Genomic DNA, 19,076 nt, shown 5'->3' with positions numbered 1-19,076 from the left:
AATTCACACGTAGGTTACGTACATTCAAAAGTTGAAATCAGGTTAGGCATTGGTAAGTATTTTTAATTTTCTATTGTACTGAAATAATTTATCTACTTTATAATAAAAATAATTATACAATTATTTAAAATAGAAAAACACTCACCAAATAAGAAAATGATGTATAGATATATATGTATACTAAAAAATATGCGCAGCACCCTATGATTGTTGTCTTTAACAATTCCCTGATGAATTGTTAAAAGAAAATATTTTAAATTGCATGTACAAATGTATACGTACAGTAAAAATATGTACCTACAGTCAATAGACAACGTATTGTCGTCACTCGTTACAAGAAAATCATTTTTATCAGCGATAAAAATGATTATGTACAATATTTATTATTGTACATACTTTTTTAGAGAACTTTATCTGGAAACCGTAAAGATAATCATAAATTGCGCGGAGCAACAATGCTAATGGCTATCGCATATTATATTGTTTATAAATAGGTACTTTTTTTAATGCTACATGATATAATATGACACAATACTTGTCAAAATAAATACGCATTATTTTTGATTATTCTTTTTCATGGGTTTTCCGGCCATCAAGACCATCCCATCACACATCCAATCCTCCAACCTTCCCTATCCACCGCTCTTGTTTTCCAATCCCGTCCTCCGTTCAGTCTTTTCATGTATTTTCTTATCACATCTTCCCCACCACAATCGTGGCCTTTCCAGTGGTCTCCTGCTTACTGGGTTCTCGTCCATGATCATCCTTATGAGATGGTTCTGGCTTCGCATAGCATGTCCAGCCCATTGAAGTCTTCGGCTTCTGATTACGCTTAATATATTTTCTTTCCGGAACATCCTTTCCAGTTCCTCATTTTTTTCTCATTTTCCACTCTCTTATTTCTCTGTCCATCATAGGTCCAAAATCTTCCTTAAAACTTTCTTTTCAAAATTTTAAGGAAGATTTTTGGACCTATTATGGACTAATATTAGTTATACATTTTTGATTTAAAATAATTTTAAATTAATAATTAATATTATAATTATAAAATAATTATTAATTAATAATTTTTTTTTTTTTTTAATATTATCTTTCAACCATACAATATTTAATTTTCAATATTTAAATTTTAATGAAAAACCAATATTTATTAACCTTATACATTGGCGATTGTTACTTGGGCTCTCTCTCCAATAAAAAATACTGAGAACACTGAGTTAACTGAGTGTTTTATTAATATAATTTTTTAGCGAGCAGTTTTTTTTTTTTTTTTGTTATATTATGGACAGGTCAAAACTTTTGTTTCCACCTCTCAAAAACTGAAATGACGCTACTGCACTAGATCATAAGTATTGTACCAATAGTGACTTATATCTAGGTAGGTACTGTGAATCTTTGCAATTAGAATTTTTATTGAAAACAATTATAATTTAATTAACCATACTTAATGATGAACTCTTTTTAATATAATACAATAAATATAGACATATTTGCAGACATTTAGCTGCATGATAGTTCATATTTGTAAACAGAACTTCTCAAATAGTAAAATAAAAATTACAAATAAATTATACTAATGATATTAATTTATAAACAATATTTTATACTTATATTGTTTATAAAATATATTGTAGACGACAATTTATTATATATTATAATAGATCGCAAGTCGCTAAGTCATATCAAATGCTAAATAAGCATAATAAGTAGAGTGCACCACGAACTATGTATTTAACAAATGCTATTTATATGAAATAAATTATAACCCTCTGTGGGATCATTCTTGTTTCCCGGCTTCCTGTTATCGTATAAATTGATAAACTGGAAACCTTATCAGCACTATATTATCTTTCTTATTTATTAGAGTTCATGGGTAGTGTAAAACCAATGTGAAATACTCATCTGGAAGAACTTAAAAAATAAATTTATACTATAGTTTCTAAGTATTTTTATGGTACCTTGTACTAAATAAAAATTTTTATTAAATGTATGTGGTTCCTTTTTAAATTTCGACGTTAGGCTTTTTGTTTAGAGATGGATAAAAAGTCATACTGGAACGATATTATAATAGCATTTCCAATATTGTCCAAAGACGAACAGGTTAGTAGTGCAATAAATATGAATTGAAAGACATTTAAAAATTATGATAATTTGTAATTAAATTATTTTGCATTAGGTACTTATGTTATTCTTGTACAAAAATTTATTCCTGAAATTTTTAAAATTAAGTTTATTCTGTCTACAGCATTTTGAACAATGTGATGATGAACAATTTGTTGTCATAAAAAATATTATTGTGGAGAATAAACTAATAAGTTTTGTTCATGGAATGGTCATGAATAAAATCAAACAAGACTTAATGGCAAAGGTTAATGAATTTTGGCTGTATTTTATGCCTAATAATGTGGTTGAGTTAAGTGGTCTTAAAACTCAAGAACAAATTTTTGAAGATTATATTGGTTTTGAAAAATTTAAAACTGCAATTGATGAGTTATTTAATTTAGCTCAATCATATGTTGATACCATAAATCGTCTTCAGATGCTATTTGAAAATAATAATAGAATAAATTTGTTAAAAAATTTAAATGCCCAAATTTGTGCGTTATTACATTCTCAGCTTCCTAGTGATTATAATTCAATCATTTATCAATTTTACAGAGCTGCTCTAAAAGTATTTAGTAAAGATGACATTGTCGGAGGTATGTATTATCATCTCATGTTTTACCTAAATTGACAAATTATTATTTTAAATTTAAATTGATTGTAAAATCATATTAATCAATTACTTTTCTTTATTATTTTTATTCAAATAATTATAGTAATTATGTAAGTTTATCAAGTTATGAATCTGCATTGTAATTTTACTTTTAAATATAATCAAAATTATTATTTATTTAAAATTTTAATTTTCAGATAAAAAAAATACTTCTAAAGAAGGAGCTTCATGTTGCAATGGTTGCAATTTTGAAATAGTTGATTGTAAATGTGATTACATTTTAGAATCTTTCCATTTAACCAACTGGTAATAATAATTTATTGATATTGGTTTTTTTTTATTATTTTATTTTTCTAATCATTTTTCTACTTATTTTAATAACTTAAATAATTTTTTTTAAATTATAAATCTAAAATATATCTTGAAATAAACTAATCAAAAATTAGTTGCTTAAATTCTTAATATTACATTTATTTATTGATTTATTTTAAATTATAATAATTTATTTTGTTTTAACATTGATATTTAAATATAAACTTTGTCTCAATATTATTTGTTGACAGGCAATTGATAACTATTGGTATTTTAGAGCCATTGGCAGGTGATGTAATCATAGATTTAATTCATCAAAAAATTGAAACCGAAGTTCTAGAAATAACTAAAGAAAATTTTGGAGAACATCAAGTATCAACTTTAGAAAAAGTAAGTTATGATTATTTTATTATTCTTCAAAGTATAATTTAAATTTATTTATTTAAGTGGATTGATACAAATGTTTATGATTGGATGAAATATATATATAAACCAAAGTGTAGTACAACTTTAAATTTAGAAGATACTAATATAGAAGTATTTATGAAAAAGCTAAAACATCTACTTTATGAATCGTATACTAGAACAAGAATTGATCAATTATTTAACATTATAATTGGTAAACAAATTTGTCCTAGATTAACATTAACTATGAAATCTATGATTTTATTTATTTTAAATAGTTTTATGCATATTTTTGTTTTGTAGAATATCCTGATTCTGAACCGGCTGTTATTGATTTATCATTCACTCTTCATAAGACTAATTTGAAATCAGAACTTTGTAAAAAATTACAAAATGCTCTACATAGTAGATTACTGCATCCAGCTGTGAATACAATTGACATTATAACAGCTTACACTGCTGCAATTAAAGTACTAAGAAAAATTGATCCTTGTGGGGCACTATTGCAAGAAGTTACACAACCTATACGGTAAAAAAAAAAATTAATTGAAATTTGAAAATACTTATAGTAGCTGAAAGTACATTATTTTTTAATATTGTTAGAGCATATTTGAGGAGTCGTAAGGATACTGTTCGTTGTGTAATGACCACTCTTACTGAAGAAGGTCATTACTTAACTGATGAATTGGTAAGAAATGAAAATGTATTAGATGAAGACGATATTTATGAAGAAGAAAATATGACGGATTGGACTAAATGGATGCCAGATCCAGTAGATGCTAACCCATGTAAATTGATCACCGAATAGAACTAATTCATAGTTTACATAAAATGTATTTATGTTTATGTTTCTAGCTAAATCATCCAAACGTTTTCGTAATTCTGATACTGTATCAATGCTTGTTGATATTTATGGTACCCGAGAATTGTTTGTTAATGAATATAGAGCTTTATTAGCAGACCGTCTTCTTACACAATTTATGGATAATATTGGTGATGAGATCAGATATCTAGAGTTATTAAAATTAAGGTGGTTATTAATTTTTTTTTTAATCAAATTTATCCTATGAAAAATGTTTGCTAAAAATTATAAATAAATGTATTTTTAGATTTGGAGATTCATTGTTACATTCCTGTTCTGTTATGCTAAAAGATGTTTATGACTCAAAACGCATAAATCATCATTTATATTCTGATCCAACTTCAAATTTATCATCAAATAATTTAAATAATGAACTAGAATTTCCAGTTAGAGCAATTATTGTATCTAATCAATTCTGGCCTAACTTCAAGGACAATTTTAATGTAGAATTACCTCCAGTTATTCAAAAGCATTTGGATAATTATACAAAGGCTTTTGAATCATTTAAAGTTAGTCAAAGTTATAAAATTATAATCTAAAATAAAAAATTCTATAAAACAATTAAAACTAATCATAATAATTGTGTTGCTTATTTATTTGTACTTGATTAAAAATATTATTCATAGGGTAATCGAACTTTAAATTGGAAGCCTAATCTTGGAATAATAAATATAGATTTACAATTAAGAGATAAGATACTAAATTTTACTGTTTCACCAATTCATGCTACTATTATATGGCATTTTCAAGAGCAAGGTATGTAACATATTGATTATTTAAATTATAAAATTTTATTTTTTCATGTTAAAATAATTTATTATTTAATTTCTATGTATACACATCATTATCTTTTTCTATAATAGCTTATTTAGTATTTATATTATCCAAGATTATTGATTAATATTGTGTTTTGTGTCAAATTCATAGATTAAGCACATTTTTGTTAATCTGTCAGTGTATTTATATTATGAGTAATCTGTAGTTGCAGTAATATATGGCATATTACATTGTAATTAAAATGTTAACTTAGCACCAGTAAGCTTAATAAAATAACTTTGGTAATATCTATGACAAAATAATTTGATTTGATTTTTTCTACATTAACTGGATAATTTAAAATAATCTTTTCGAGTGCTTGGATAATAACAAAATTGATATATATTTAATTTCATTGATAATTTAATAAACATTAAAAGATATATTACATATATTGACTATCTTTTTGACTAATGTTGATTTTTAAATCATTCTTTTTTTACTTTTAGAGGAATGGACTATTAATGATCTAAGTATAAAAATGTGTGTACCAGCAACAACATTAAGACGTCGTATTGGATTTTGGCAAAATCAAGTATAATAATTTCTTTATTATATTTTAACTTTATTATTATGTCACAATTAACTTAAATTATTTTTTTCAGGGTTTGTTAAGAGAGAAATCCTTTGATAAATTTATTTTTGTGGAAGATGGTATTCCAACTACAAGCTTATCAGGGAAAGGTAATAGAAATAGTGTTGTGAGTCGTAATTCTGAATTTGTATATGGAGATGATGATGATGAAATGGAAAGTGCTGTGGCATCTGCTCAAGATCAAAGAGAAGAAGAATTGCAGGTAATTAAATTATACAAAAAATTCAATATGTATAATAAACTTCATTATAATATCTATTTTATAAATTCATCAGGTGTTTTGGTCATATATTGTGGGCATGTTAACGAATCTTGATTCATTGCCATTAGATAGAATTCATCAAATGTTAAAGATGTTTGCTACTCAAGGAACTGGTGTAGATTGCAGTCTGACACAGCTTCGTCTTTTCCTTGATGAAAAAGTTAAACAACATCTTTTAATATTTACTGGTGGTCGTTATAAACTTGCTAAATAATTAAATTGTTCAACTAACTTGAATACAATTGTATATTATGTATTTTTTTATGAAGTAAAAATAGTTAGTAAAAAATTGTATGTGTAATCAAATGTATACATATATTAAACACTAATTTTACATATGATCTTATATAATTTAATATAATTCCTATCGATATATTTTTTGAAAGTTGTAATTAATTTAGTTTTCTGATTAATAATATATTACATATAAATATTTATATATATATATATATATATATATATATATATAATATATTTTAGACCTACAAATTATATTAATTCAATAAAAATAATTTAAATAGTATAAATTGTTTTCATTATTTTTAAGCCTAGTCTTCAGCTACCATAATAAATACATAACATATATAATAATATAGAACTTTTTTTCTGTAACGATAGTACCATAGACACAATTTAGGGGGGCTTGGGTGTGCTTAATACCCCCATTTTTGAAATTAGCACCCCCCAAATGTGTTCATGTTAATTTACATTTAAATACTTATTACTCATTATGTATAGAAAAACCGAGTTTTATTATATAAATATATAAATTTATTATTCAAATAATGATGATGGAAATTCGTCCTTCTTTTTTTCGGTCCTCGAACTAGATAATAGTAATAGGATTACCAAATTTTGAAATCCCTATGCTTAAACCATCATATTGAATGACTGAGTAAAGGTGCAGTATAAAAACTAACCATTTATGAGTATATTTTACAATTTTTAATTTAAATATTAGTAGGTTATTTTTTTTATCAACCTGTTTAACATTTTATTTTTTACAATCTTATTAATTTTTTTTTTCTAACCAAATATTTATCTGTATTCAAAGTTTCATTATGATTGGATGAACCAAATTTTTTTTAATAAACATTTAATGTTGAAAATGTATATAAAAACAGTAAAATCCGTAACATTTTTAGGTATAAACATTTATTTAAACGCTTATGAAATAAAACTCAGACCAATGATTTTTAAAAAAAATTTTTAGTATTGGTAAATAACTACTCGTATATGAGTTAGTAGCTGATATTAAATTTTCACTTAATATCCAAAAATAAAAATTTTATTACATAAAGACTTTCAAAAAATTAGGTATTTTTAAAGTTCTATATTTAAATCAAAATCTCTATTTGAAAATGTTCTAAAATAATGAAAAAAAAATCTTTAATACGAGGTAAAAGTTTCAAGTTTCTAGCCACATTAATTTTGGAATTATGATTAAATAACTAAAATCTGAAAAATGAAAGTCTTATTTACCGTTTCAGGACAGTTTTTTCCTCATGCATAGAAAAACTATTGAGATTTAAAAAAAATTAGGTACCTATCTAAATTACCACCGCATGTCAATTTAAAATCTAAAAAATTGATAGAAAAAACTTATGAACCAGTATTTCTATGCGAAAGTGTTAAAAAAATATAATACAAACATCATTATAAAACCATAATATTCTTCGCTTCACTTAGAATCTAAAAGTTTTGTGAAAGAATCATTTGCGTTTACAGACGTTATATGCGCAATAAAAATATAAAATCAAAGCAAAAATTTAAATTTAGAAATATTCAAATATTTACAAAATATTTTATTAACTGTTGAATTGTACGGGTCGCGGGTGACTATAACCATTAAGGAACATGAAAAAGATAGAAGGGCTTCAGCACCCCTAGATTTTTCATTAAAATTGCGTCCCTGGATAGTACATTACAAATATGGTATGGTAGATTTATAGATAGGTATCAACAGTGGCGCCGAAGTACAAAATTACATGTATGGCATTGATCTCCGACCACCACCCACCCACCCCCACCACAACACACACAATCACATAACCCACTTATTAAATTTGAAACCTGTCAAACAATTTTCCACCCACTTTTATTTTTGATTAACTCTCTTTTCTTTTCCAACTAATTCGTATGTAAATATTAATATAAATATAAAATATATAATAATAATATTAATAATAATATATAATATAATATAATATAATAATATATAATAATTATATTTAATTACCTGCTAATTGCTATGATACCTACTACAAAATACAAAAATACAAACAAAATGTCAAAACGCAACCTTTTATATTATATTATATACAATATTAATAATAATTATATTCTTTCATAACAATATTATTATAAGTATTAAATATTTATTAATAAATCAAACATTTAGTTAGAACACTACTTTTAGCTGCAAATAAATAAATTACATTTTCATTATTAATAATTATATCTTGCTCACATGATATTTTCATTAAACTATCGAGACGATCTTGTAACATAGTTGTTCTTAACTTTGTTTTTATAAGTTTTAATTTAGAAAATGTTCGCTCTAAGCTACAGCTTGTTACAGGTAATGTGATAGATAATTTTAAACTAAATATAAATTTGGAAAAATATTAGCTAATTTAGCCAAACAAAATAATTTAAATAATTCCCTCGCACTTGCTATGTTATGATAAACAACTTTTGCAGAATCTTCTTCCGCACTATCATAACTATATGCGTTTAACTCTAGCGAATCTTCATAATCTTGGACTATTAAATTTTAGTTAGGATACTTAGGAAGTAAAATACTGTTTACTATTTCAGTAAAACTTTTACAAAATTCAATATATTCTGTCAATAATGAGTTTTTATCGATTTGTGAGTAGATGGTACACAAAGCGTCAAAGGCATCACAAGGTACAATGTGTGAATTATTTTGAACTTCTCGAATACGTCTAAATGAAAGAAGGGATAAGTCTTTTAGAGGCCCTATATTGGTGCTTTCAAAACGTCCACTTAACTCTGCTAAAAGAATATCCATTATGACATTGTATGTATCAATTCTAAATTTTGTCATGGGGCATGATATAATTTCATCCTGACAGTGTTCACCTGAAATTAATATTACATTTTGAAATTTAGAACAATCATACTTTCTTGATAAATTAAATTAATAATTGATATTTATTTTGAAAAATATATACACCTGATTTTCTTGGAACACGTTTGGGTCGACTAGATACAAGAGGTAAAAAGTCAACAATACTATTTTCAGCAAACTCATCAGTCCTTTTTAGTAATCTTTTAAACGAATCATCATTTCTAAGTTCTTTGATTTGATGAATCACATTATTTAAAATATTTGTGGCCATAAGCATATCCATATCTTGGGACTGCAATTGGTGGGTGACAGGTTCAAGTATTTGAAATATAGTTTTGAATAATAATGCTGTTAGAAGAAAACGTTGGGATGTAAGGTATGATATCAAACCACTACAACTCGCACCAACTACTACATCAGCAGATCTTTCAGAATCTTTAATTTTATTTAATGTTTTTAAAACTGCATTGTGGAATTTTAAACTACATGTAATGCTGCCGCATGAGAACTCCAACATGTTGTACTTACTCTCTTAACAGCATGCAATGGATTATATTTACCTTCCATATTATCACATTCAATTTGAATTTCTCTGAAAATCGCTGCTCTTTTCTTTGAACACCAAAGAAAAACATAGAGAGTTTCTAAATTGCCAAATAAATCAACTGCGTTGGAGTTACACGATACTGCTTGTTTTACTACCAAAGCCAAACGATGGGAGTGACACCACACAAATAATGCTTGTGGGCTTTCTTCTTTAATATGAACTTGGAGGCCATAATAGTTACCACGCATGTTACTAGCTCCATCATATGACTGACCAACCAGCTCTTCTTTCCAATTCAAATTTTCAGCTTCCATTACATTTACAAAAATGTCATATAATTTTTTTCCAGATGTAATTGGTGATTCCTTTACTGCTAATAGTCTTTCATGAACCTCACCAGTCACTTCTAATATAAAAAACAGCATATCTAAAAAAACATAAATTAAACAAAACATATTAATAGAACATAACAAAACATATATAAACATATATAAACATATAATAATTGTATTTATTTACCGTATAATAAATGATATTTGTTCATTACGAGATGCATCAAATGTAGTATCAATCGATATGCTAAACATTCTTACAGCTTTAATAAATTATCTTATTTGAAATTAAATATCTTCGGCAATAGCTTCAATCAACTGATTTTGTCTTTGCCATGAAATAAAAGATGTTTCACGTTTTCCATTTTGTTGAATACAGTTAATGTATTCCGCTAATGGTCCGGAATTTTTAGACATTAACATAACCAAGTCCTTAAAATTACCTCGAGAATTTGAAGACCAATCCTCATAATGCCCACGAAATGCCAGGTTATGACGTTCCATGTATATTACAATGTCTATAAGCTCTAATAAAACTTGTCTATTCATTGCTATCTGAGTTTTTCTATTATTTTCAATTGAAGGCAAAATTGGCACATTGTTTTGACGTAACTTACATTTTAAAGATGATGTTACATGATCTGGAGTTGATTCATGTCTTTGAATAGCAAATGAACAATTTTTCCATTTATTAAGCCCTTCTTTGGTCCAAGATTTTTCTAAATTACTATGCAAATTGGTTCCAAAAAGCATACAATGAATACAAAATATTTTATTTCTGCTTAATGAATAAGACTTAGAATAAGATCGTATTATTATGAACTATTTGGTGTTGATTGATCAACGAAATAATGTATATGTAATACCAAATACTCGCAGTGGGCAATACTACTTAATAATTTGTGATCCTATTTCTATTAATTGTCATCATTTTATTTTCCTCTGGAGTCACCCCCCCCCCCACAAATGTTTATATATATGGCAGCTGCCATACATAAACATGGACTTCGGCACCACTGGGTATCAAACATTAAATGTGGCTATGCTAAATGCGTTTATTATTTAATATTTAATTCATTATACTTTAAAACAGAAAACTCGTATTTTTATAATAAATAAATTTTCAAATTTTTAAAGATTAAATCAGTGAAATTGAAAAATAACAAAATGTTGATGAGTAAAGATATGTAAAAATAGTGTTATAGAAATAATGAAGAATAGACGATGAACGATCATAAGACATAATGTAGAAGGCAGAACATTATGTGCGTATTGTTATTTTATACGTAATGATTATTATTGTGTATAACTATACATTTTGGTAGTTATTTGTCAATTAGCAGATAAGAAGTAAAACAGGTATAAAGTACATGGTGTAGTATAGTGCGGGACACGTACACATACTAATAACCATTCACTGCGCACATGGTCACAAGCACAGGTATATAGATAATATTGTTATTATATATTATCTTATTATATAAATATTAATATCTCTCTCTCTATGGTTTCAATCCGTAGATTGGTTTGCAGCCATCTTCCAGTCTTCTCTCTTATCCGCCTTCCTTTTCATTTCCACATATGAGTCACATCCTTGGTCCTTTATTATCTGTTGAATGAATTCCAATCTTGGTCTACCCCTACGGTTATTTCCTTCTATTATTCCTTCTATTATCAATTTCAACAATCCTTCGTGTCTCATGATATAGCCTATTTATTCGTTCCGCCTTCTGACTATGTTATTCCATAGTAACTTTCCATCTGATAATCTTTCCGGTACTTCTACGTGGGTTACTCTGTCCATCCAGCTTATCCTTAACATCCTTCTATAGCACCACATTTCAAACGCCTCAAGTCTTCTTTTTTCCTCCATTGTTATTGTCCAGGTTTCACACCCGTACAGGGCAATGCTCCATACATACGTCTTTAATAGGTTCTTTCTTATTTTCAGACTGATGCTTCTTGATGTAAATATAGTTTTCTTTTTGTTAAAGGCTATTTTAGCTTGACAGATACGTTTTATAATTTCACTTCTGTTTCTTCCATCCTTGCTGATTGTGCTTCCCAGGTATGTAAATTCATCTACTTGTTCTATTGTTTGATTTCGTACTTTTATCTGTATTTTTGTATTATTTTCCCTTTCACATACCAGTACTTTTGTTTTCTTCATATTTATTCTCAATTCCAGCTCTTTTTCGAATGTTTTATCTATAGCATTAATTAGTTGAGCCAGATCTTCCTTGCTCTCAGCAATTAAAGCTATGTCATCGGCAAAACGTCACATACTTATTTTTTGTCCATTAATCTTTATCCCAAGTTTGCCATTTTCCTTTATCATATCTATTGCTTCTTGAATATATGCGTTGAATATAATTGAGGATAATGTACAACCTTGTCTAACTCTTCTGTTTATTTTTACTTCTTCTTCCTCATCTTGGATCCTTATAACTGCGAATTCATCCTTGTATAGGTTGTACAGAAGTTTCCTATCTGTGTATTTTATCCCCAATATTTTCATCATTTTAAACATGACCTTCTAGTTTACGTTATCAAATGCTCTTTCAATATCAACGAAAGCTATAAATGTTTGTTTGTCTTTCCTAATCATTTTTTGAATGATTATCCTTAACGCCAATATTGCTTCCCTCGTTCCCATATTCCTTCTGAATCCAAATTGTTAAAAATATTAATATAATATAATAATAATTAATATTATATTATTATCAATATCCGTGGTCACAAGTCACGCATTTTTTAAATATTGCCTATACCTAACTCCATATATACTCCATATATATACCACCACCACCACGGCTATAGATAATAATATAGATATTATCTAATCTATAATCATAGGCGCACATTGTGTGTGAATTCAGGATGTTCGAATAAGCTATTGTACTTGTGTCTGGCCACGACAACCGGTTCCCCCCGATAGCGTGCCAATTATGGAATGTTCGCGAACTTGCGGTCGGCGCGCTTCGTCGCGCTGGCATCACGCTCCGGGGCGACACTTGCAACCGAGCGAGCTGGTGGTGCGCATTCCCACCGGGTGTGTGACTTTTCTTTTGCCGTCGTGCATGTTACCGCCGGGTGTGTGACTTTTCCTTTGCCGTCGTGCATGTTACCGCCGGGTGTGTGACTTTTCCTTTGCCGTCGTGCATGTTACCGTCGTGCGTATCACCGCCGAGCGTATTATCCCTTTTGCCGTGGTCCGTCATCTTCGTGTGCGTGGCTTGTCCTTTCCACATCGCCATTCAAGCCATCGGCAGTGTCATCGTCGTCGAGGTTGGTCGCGTCCAGTGAGCTTCCGAAGTCGTCAACATCTGTCGGTCTTGATGGCTGTCGCACGTGCTGTGTGCACGGTCGCGTGGGCGCAACCACACAGACCATAAGACCGATCGAGGTATTTATGATCGAAACCGGTGACACGTACCGTGACCTAACTCGTGTATTGTTCACAATAATTATTGTTAATTCTTTTATTCATATCTTTATTATAATTATTATTATTATTATTCGTATAATTGATAATTTATATGTTCATTTGAGTATTTTAATTCTTGGGCGCCCATCAAGTGTGTAATTATTATTTTTGTTATTATTATGGGATATTTATTTTAATATAAATTAACGGTATCATAATTTATGTCCTTGACTTAATTTGAGGCTACCTCTGTCCCTCATTCCTTTTTTACGGATTGACGTTGTAGTCGGGTTTATTTCGAGTGTGGCGAAGCCGTCGGATTACCTCTGTCCGACCATTGAGGTTTCGCGTACACACAGGGGATGCTGGAATAATTTAAAATACACAGGTCCGTGGGGGGGCTTTACCCCCTACACCCCCTAATACTATAATCAACTGCGTTGCCATAATTTTTAATTTTTATTAATGAATATTTAAAAGTAATTATATTATAAGTTATAATAATATATTAAACAAGAATTAATTTCTTGTTTGATAATGCAAATTTTTCAATATAATATTCCCATCTATTTTATTGGTAAGATCTCTCTCAATGCTAAGTGTAAATAGCTTAATAAATCTTTCTTGGTCTATACTAGTGCGTAACCAATTTTTAAATCTACGCATAGCTGAAAAGGAGCGTTCACACGTTAAAGAAGAAATTGGAATTGTCATTACCACTTGAAAAAGTTTATAAGCGTTTGGAAACTAACTTTTATTATATTGATTTTTCAAGTCTTCGAATTCAAAGTTAGCTAGTAGACTATTCTTTATGACCAGCATTTTTGCAGATAAACTAACTGTCGATATATTCAAAATAACCTGATGTATCAAAAATATGAACTAGTATATAAAATTTAAATAGTAATAAATCATATAGTTTGTATGATTGGTAATAATATTTGTCATTTCGCATACAATTCTGCGTAGCCCACTGGTTAAATATTACTAAAAACCAAGTAATAATCAAAGTTATAAATGGAACATAACTTCGTAGCCAACCGTAAACCGTAGATAATATAAAGTAAAATAATATGATTATCTATAATATTTTGATTGCTGTTTATAGTTTAATAGTTAGACAAAAAACTGAAACAGTAAAACGTGCAATTATACAATTATACTGTTTTAATCGTGTATTCGTTAACTATATTATATATTATTGTCTATAGTGGAAAAAAAAATGTCCAACCCAATAAATCACAATAATTTACAATTTATTGATGAAATACTGAAATAAATATTCTAGGAAACTGGGGATGCTAATTTTAAACGAGGGGATGCTAAGTACCCCCGAGCACCCCCCCTATGTGCGCTTATGTCTATAATTATGTGGCGGCCTCACCGCCAACAATATGTATTTAGCGAGGTCACCAGTTCAATAACGTGAACACGGGGTTTTGTCGTATGACAAACCGTTTTTATTTACAAAGATATATATTATGTACAACCGAAGTGTGTCTGAGTTAGGCGGTACAATAGTTGCGTACGACGGTGTCGAGTACGGGGACAGGTATGCGACGCAGAATATAAAAAAAAGTTGCTCGACGATAGAGAAGTTAGACAACCGATGTCAAGTCGGGTCGGTTGTCGGTCGAGGGTGTTCTTGCGACGAACTTTGCGAAAGTAGCGCAATAGACAGAGTGTCGATCATGAAGTTCAATTGTTCAATCACTAGTTCAATTGAACTATTCACCCAAGTGACCGGTTTCGTACTAGTTCACTTTTGATGAACGACTCGTTCACCGTTCACTTTGTACTTTTTATACTATGCTATACGCTACGTACTTAATCGTTCATGAACGATTCATTGATATGGAGTAATAATTATTGAACTAGTTCGTTTATGAACAATTCTTTGATACTGAGTATGTATTCATACGAACGAATCGTCAAATATATGAAAGATGAACTAGTTCAATTTAGTGAACGATGAACAACTGAACTAGTTCAATTTAATGAACGATAAGTCCCATCTCTAGTGTCGGCGATGACGAGCTTTGGGTTCGTTGTCGATTCGGTCGAGGGGCTCATGGAAGTCACTCGAGTGACGGAGCATGGGGGCAACGGCAGTGTCGCCACCTTCACGACAGTGTTGTGGTGGTGCGTGTGGAGCATAGATCAAAAATATTGGTTTTGAAATTTGAATTTGAAAATAAATAAATTTGATTTTGAAAATAAATAAATTTGAAATTCAGGGATTTTTTTGTTATTATGTTAATGACACTGTAGAGGTTGGATTGGAAAGAATTTTTTTTTTTCGACGTTAGCACCAATGAATTTGGAAACTTCATTTTTATCTCTTATCAATGATGATTTGGCGAGAACGGGGATGTACGAGGATAAGACTCGTCGGAGTACAATCCGCGCACCGCACAAATTAATGTAAAGGCGTCAATATAATATATATATATATGTAAGAAATAATAAAAATACCACGTTTTGTATGACAAACAATGTATGTATTTAATAAGATATAGGTGCAAAACACGTAAATAATGAAAAGGTAAGAGAACTGGCGTGAGTCGTTAATCGTTGGAAGGAAAACACGTGTGTGACGCAAGACGAGACGTAAAGGCGGTCTCGAATTACATACGTGTTGTTTGGGTGAACGGTCGAACGAGAGAGCGAGCTCGGCGCGCGTAAACGGCCGTGTCGCCTCGGACGGTCGTGCTGAGACACGGACTTCTATACTAACTAGATAAGGTACTGTCGATATTTACTGAAGCTTGGCTTATCAGTTTCCGCCATTTTATCGGTTGGCAAAACATTAAACGTTACATTTAGTCCTGTGCAGCATTATATTGAATATTCTTCAATATTCTTTAACAATTGATTATTTATTATTTAATAGAAAATTGTTTTTCACTCGTACAAATATCTTTTAAGATATAAATTTTCTCAGGACCATTTAGAGATATTTTTCTCTAAAATTCGTCAGCGTTTTGGTAATAATAATAACCCTAATGTAGTAGAATTTAAATCATCTATGAAACAGTGGTTTTTTAAAAATTCCATCTCTTCATCTTACGCTGCTAACTGTATTGAGATGCACAATAGTAATGTTGAAAGTATATTTGAAATACGCTGGTCAAAAAGAAATTCTGATGATTTATTAAACATTGAATATGAAGAAGAATCAAATCTTTCAGATTTTTTGATAGGTGAGACTGACCAATCGAGAATTATTAAGGATAATATTCTTTATTATATTACTGGTTTTATTGTTAGAAATTTACTTAAAATAATTGATTGTTCAACATGTGTAGACAATCTTATAGAACAATCAAGTGAACATAACTATAGTCATAAACGTGTCTATTCTGTATTGACTGAAGTGAAAAATGGAGGTGCATTTTTAAAGAGTTCAAAAAAATGTTAAGAAATTAATTAAATATATTGAAAATTCTTTAATCAAATTAACTAACAATTTTACTTCTCATATATCTGGTTTATCTGCAAAAATAATAATTTCAACCAAACATTATGATTATAATTTCAATATCTTAAGCGCGTTACACACTACCTGATTAGGACGGGCCGACAGGATACCTGACCAAATCAGATGTTGCGTACACACAGTACGACCACCACACGATTTAGTCAGTCTAGTTCGTGTTCACTTGTAGTGTTCGCATGTCGAATTTGTGTTTTTTACGAGTTTTTTTTTACAATTTACGATTTACAATTTACATTTTACGATTTTAACGATTTAAACGAGTGTTCACCCGTGCATTAAATATATTTAATCAATCTATTATGGCTCCGTTATCCAACCAACAGAAATTGGGAATTTGCCTTACAGCATTATCATTGACATTGACGGAAGAAAAGAAGAAAGTGGGCAAAAAAATGGTTGATTGAACGAAGAAAATTTAGCCACATGAAATTACTTATTTAAAAATACGTCTGCATCATGTTGCCAAATCAAAAACGTCTTCTATTGTTAGTAAACGGCGACAATTAACCAAATTAGTATTATTTAGTAATATGTGATTGTATACTGTGTATGTTTTAATAATAAACTAATATGTATATATTTGTGATAAACATTGTTTTCTTTTTCCTTAATTATATTTGGTTTAATCCTTAAATTTTCACATTATTTAAATCTGATTTAATAAAGAAATATCAAGGAAATAAGTATTTGATGCATATAGAATAATAGATTTTGTTGCCAACCGACAAAATGGACGGCTGTACACCTTATCAGATTCACTCATAGCCATGTAAATTATATAGTAGTTACTTATCTAGTGTAGTATAGAAGTCTGTGTATTAAACTAATGGATGCGGCATAACACAAAAATCTATAAGCTAACATAATTCATACTATTATTAACTGCTAGATGTCATAATTGATAAAATTGTAACAATTATCAAGAGTGATTATCATCCATTGATATTAAACATATGTTTAATTTAAATAGTTTAATATCAATGGTGATTATAGAGAACAAAATATTTAAGATAACATAATATGAAATTATGATTTTCATTTTTTATTTTATAACAATATTATATTATATAAACAAAATGTACAATTAAAAGCGATGGTAATACTTTTTTAGCATAAATAAAATAATTTTGCTATTCATTATTAAATAATACTAGTTTGGTAAATTTATTCCGGAGACATGATTCAAATTGTTTACCTTCATGGTGTAGTTGAATATGAAGGTAGAATGTAATTATTAAATTTATCATTTTATCTCTGTGATTATTAAATTGTTGCTGACAGATTATATGTTGATAAATTTCTTCATTTTTAAAAACAATTTCATATAATGCTCTTTTTACTTAATTTTCAAAAATTGTACTGTATTTTTTGTTTGAATACAATTTCTTGATGCTGCCTAATACATTTTTCAGTTTCTTTGCACAGTAACTCTACATCTTTAGATGGTTTTACTAAGGAACCTCGGTTTTTTATGTTTATTAAATAATTATCTGTCTCACTATTTTGTATACAACTACTACATACTGAACAGTTAATTCTTTTTAGAAATTTTCAGTAAATAAAAAAAAAAAGTTAATTAAAGTCAATTTTTAGTAAATTAATAATCATAATCACGATTACAAATCTTCCTTTAATTATATTTAAAAACTAAAATGGTGATGACAACTAAAATTCATTATTAAAACAAGAAAAGTACTTACGAATGAAAGCTGATTTTACATTGAGCATGTTCAATCGTTTGGTCACTTAGATTACATATTAAACATTTAACCATTTTTTACAATCATATATTTATCATATATCACCTTTCTTTTTTTTTTTTATTATTTAATGTTCTATAATAATCATATTAAACCATAGATATTAAACATAATAAAATTAAATTACATAAAACATAGTTTAATATCTATGATAATAATATCTTATCAATTATCTGTACATATTATGTTTTCTCTCTCTTACAAGAGTTTTACTTTCCTTGTCACACAGAAGATGTGTGCGAGTAAGAACCATCGTTTCTCTTTCCGTTATGTTGGCCTAAACGGTGTATGTAGAATGTATAAAGGAATGCCGTATCCATATGTTTAATATCTATGGTGTGGAGGTACGCTACAATTATATAGATACTATCTATATTATTATCTAAATTGGTGATCACCACTGATCCCCTTAACCCAAAACCTTGGGTTAAAAAAAAAAACGTCAA

The 19,076-nt window shown here is 28.7% G+C and overlaps 2 protein-coding genes across 3 annotated transcripts; one reads left to right on the top strand and one right to left on the bottom strand.

The window, feature by feature from the left end:
* Positions 1-1,848: 1,848 nt before the first annotated feature.
* Positions 1,849-6,210, top strand: LOC112688036 (anaphase-promoting complex subunit 2). The gene is made up of 13 exons (XM_025561051.1): positions 1,849-2,100; positions 2,246-2,699; positions 2,914-3,022; positions 3,280-3,418; positions 3,476-3,647; positions 3,737-3,962; positions 4,037-4,221; positions 4,289-4,463; positions 4,543-4,804; positions 4,922-5,051; positions 5,561-5,646; positions 5,717-5,908; positions 5,982-6,210. Exons 1-13 carry the CDS (start codon positions 2,035-2,037, stop codon positions 6,180-6,182), a joined length of 2,397 nt encoding a protein of 798 aa, XP_025416836.1. The 5' UTR covers positions 1,849-2,034; the 3' UTR covers positions 6,183-6,210.
* Positions 6,211-8,791: 2,581 nt separating this feature from the next.
* Positions 8,792-18,693, bottom strand: LOC112688039 (zinc finger MYM-type protein 6-like). 2 transcript variants are annotated; one of them, XM_025561056.1, is made up of 3 exons: positions 18,571-18,693; positions 9,171-10,039; positions 8,792-9,076 (listed from the first exon to the last, which is right to left on the bottom strand). In XM_025561056.1, the coding sequence occupies exons 1-2, from the start codon at positions 18,596-18,598 to the stop codon at positions 9,543-9,545; spliced, it is 525 nt and encodes a 174-aa protein (XP_025416841.1). In that variant the 5' UTR covers positions 18,599-18,693; the 3' UTR covers positions 8,792-9,076; positions 9,171-9,542. The 2 variants fall into 2 exon arrangements, with proteins under 2 accessions (XP_025416841.1, XP_025416840.1); XM_025561055.1 differs by lacking the exon at positions 18,571-18,693 and adding an exon at positions 10,132-14,577.
* Between the last annotated feature and the right edge of the window lie 383 nt (positions 18,694-19,076).

This window comes from Sipha flava, unplaced genomic scaffold (assembly GCF_003268045.1).
Source record: "Sipha flava isolate LNK unplaced genomic scaffold, YSA_version1 36_pilon_pilon, whole genome shotgun sequence".
Lineage (NCBI taxonomy): Eukaryota > Metazoa > Arthropoda > Insecta > Hemiptera > Aphididae > Sipha > Sipha flava.
The sequence above is the reverse complement of the archived record's forward strand: the minus strand, read 5'-3'. Positions and strand labels throughout refer to the sequence as shown.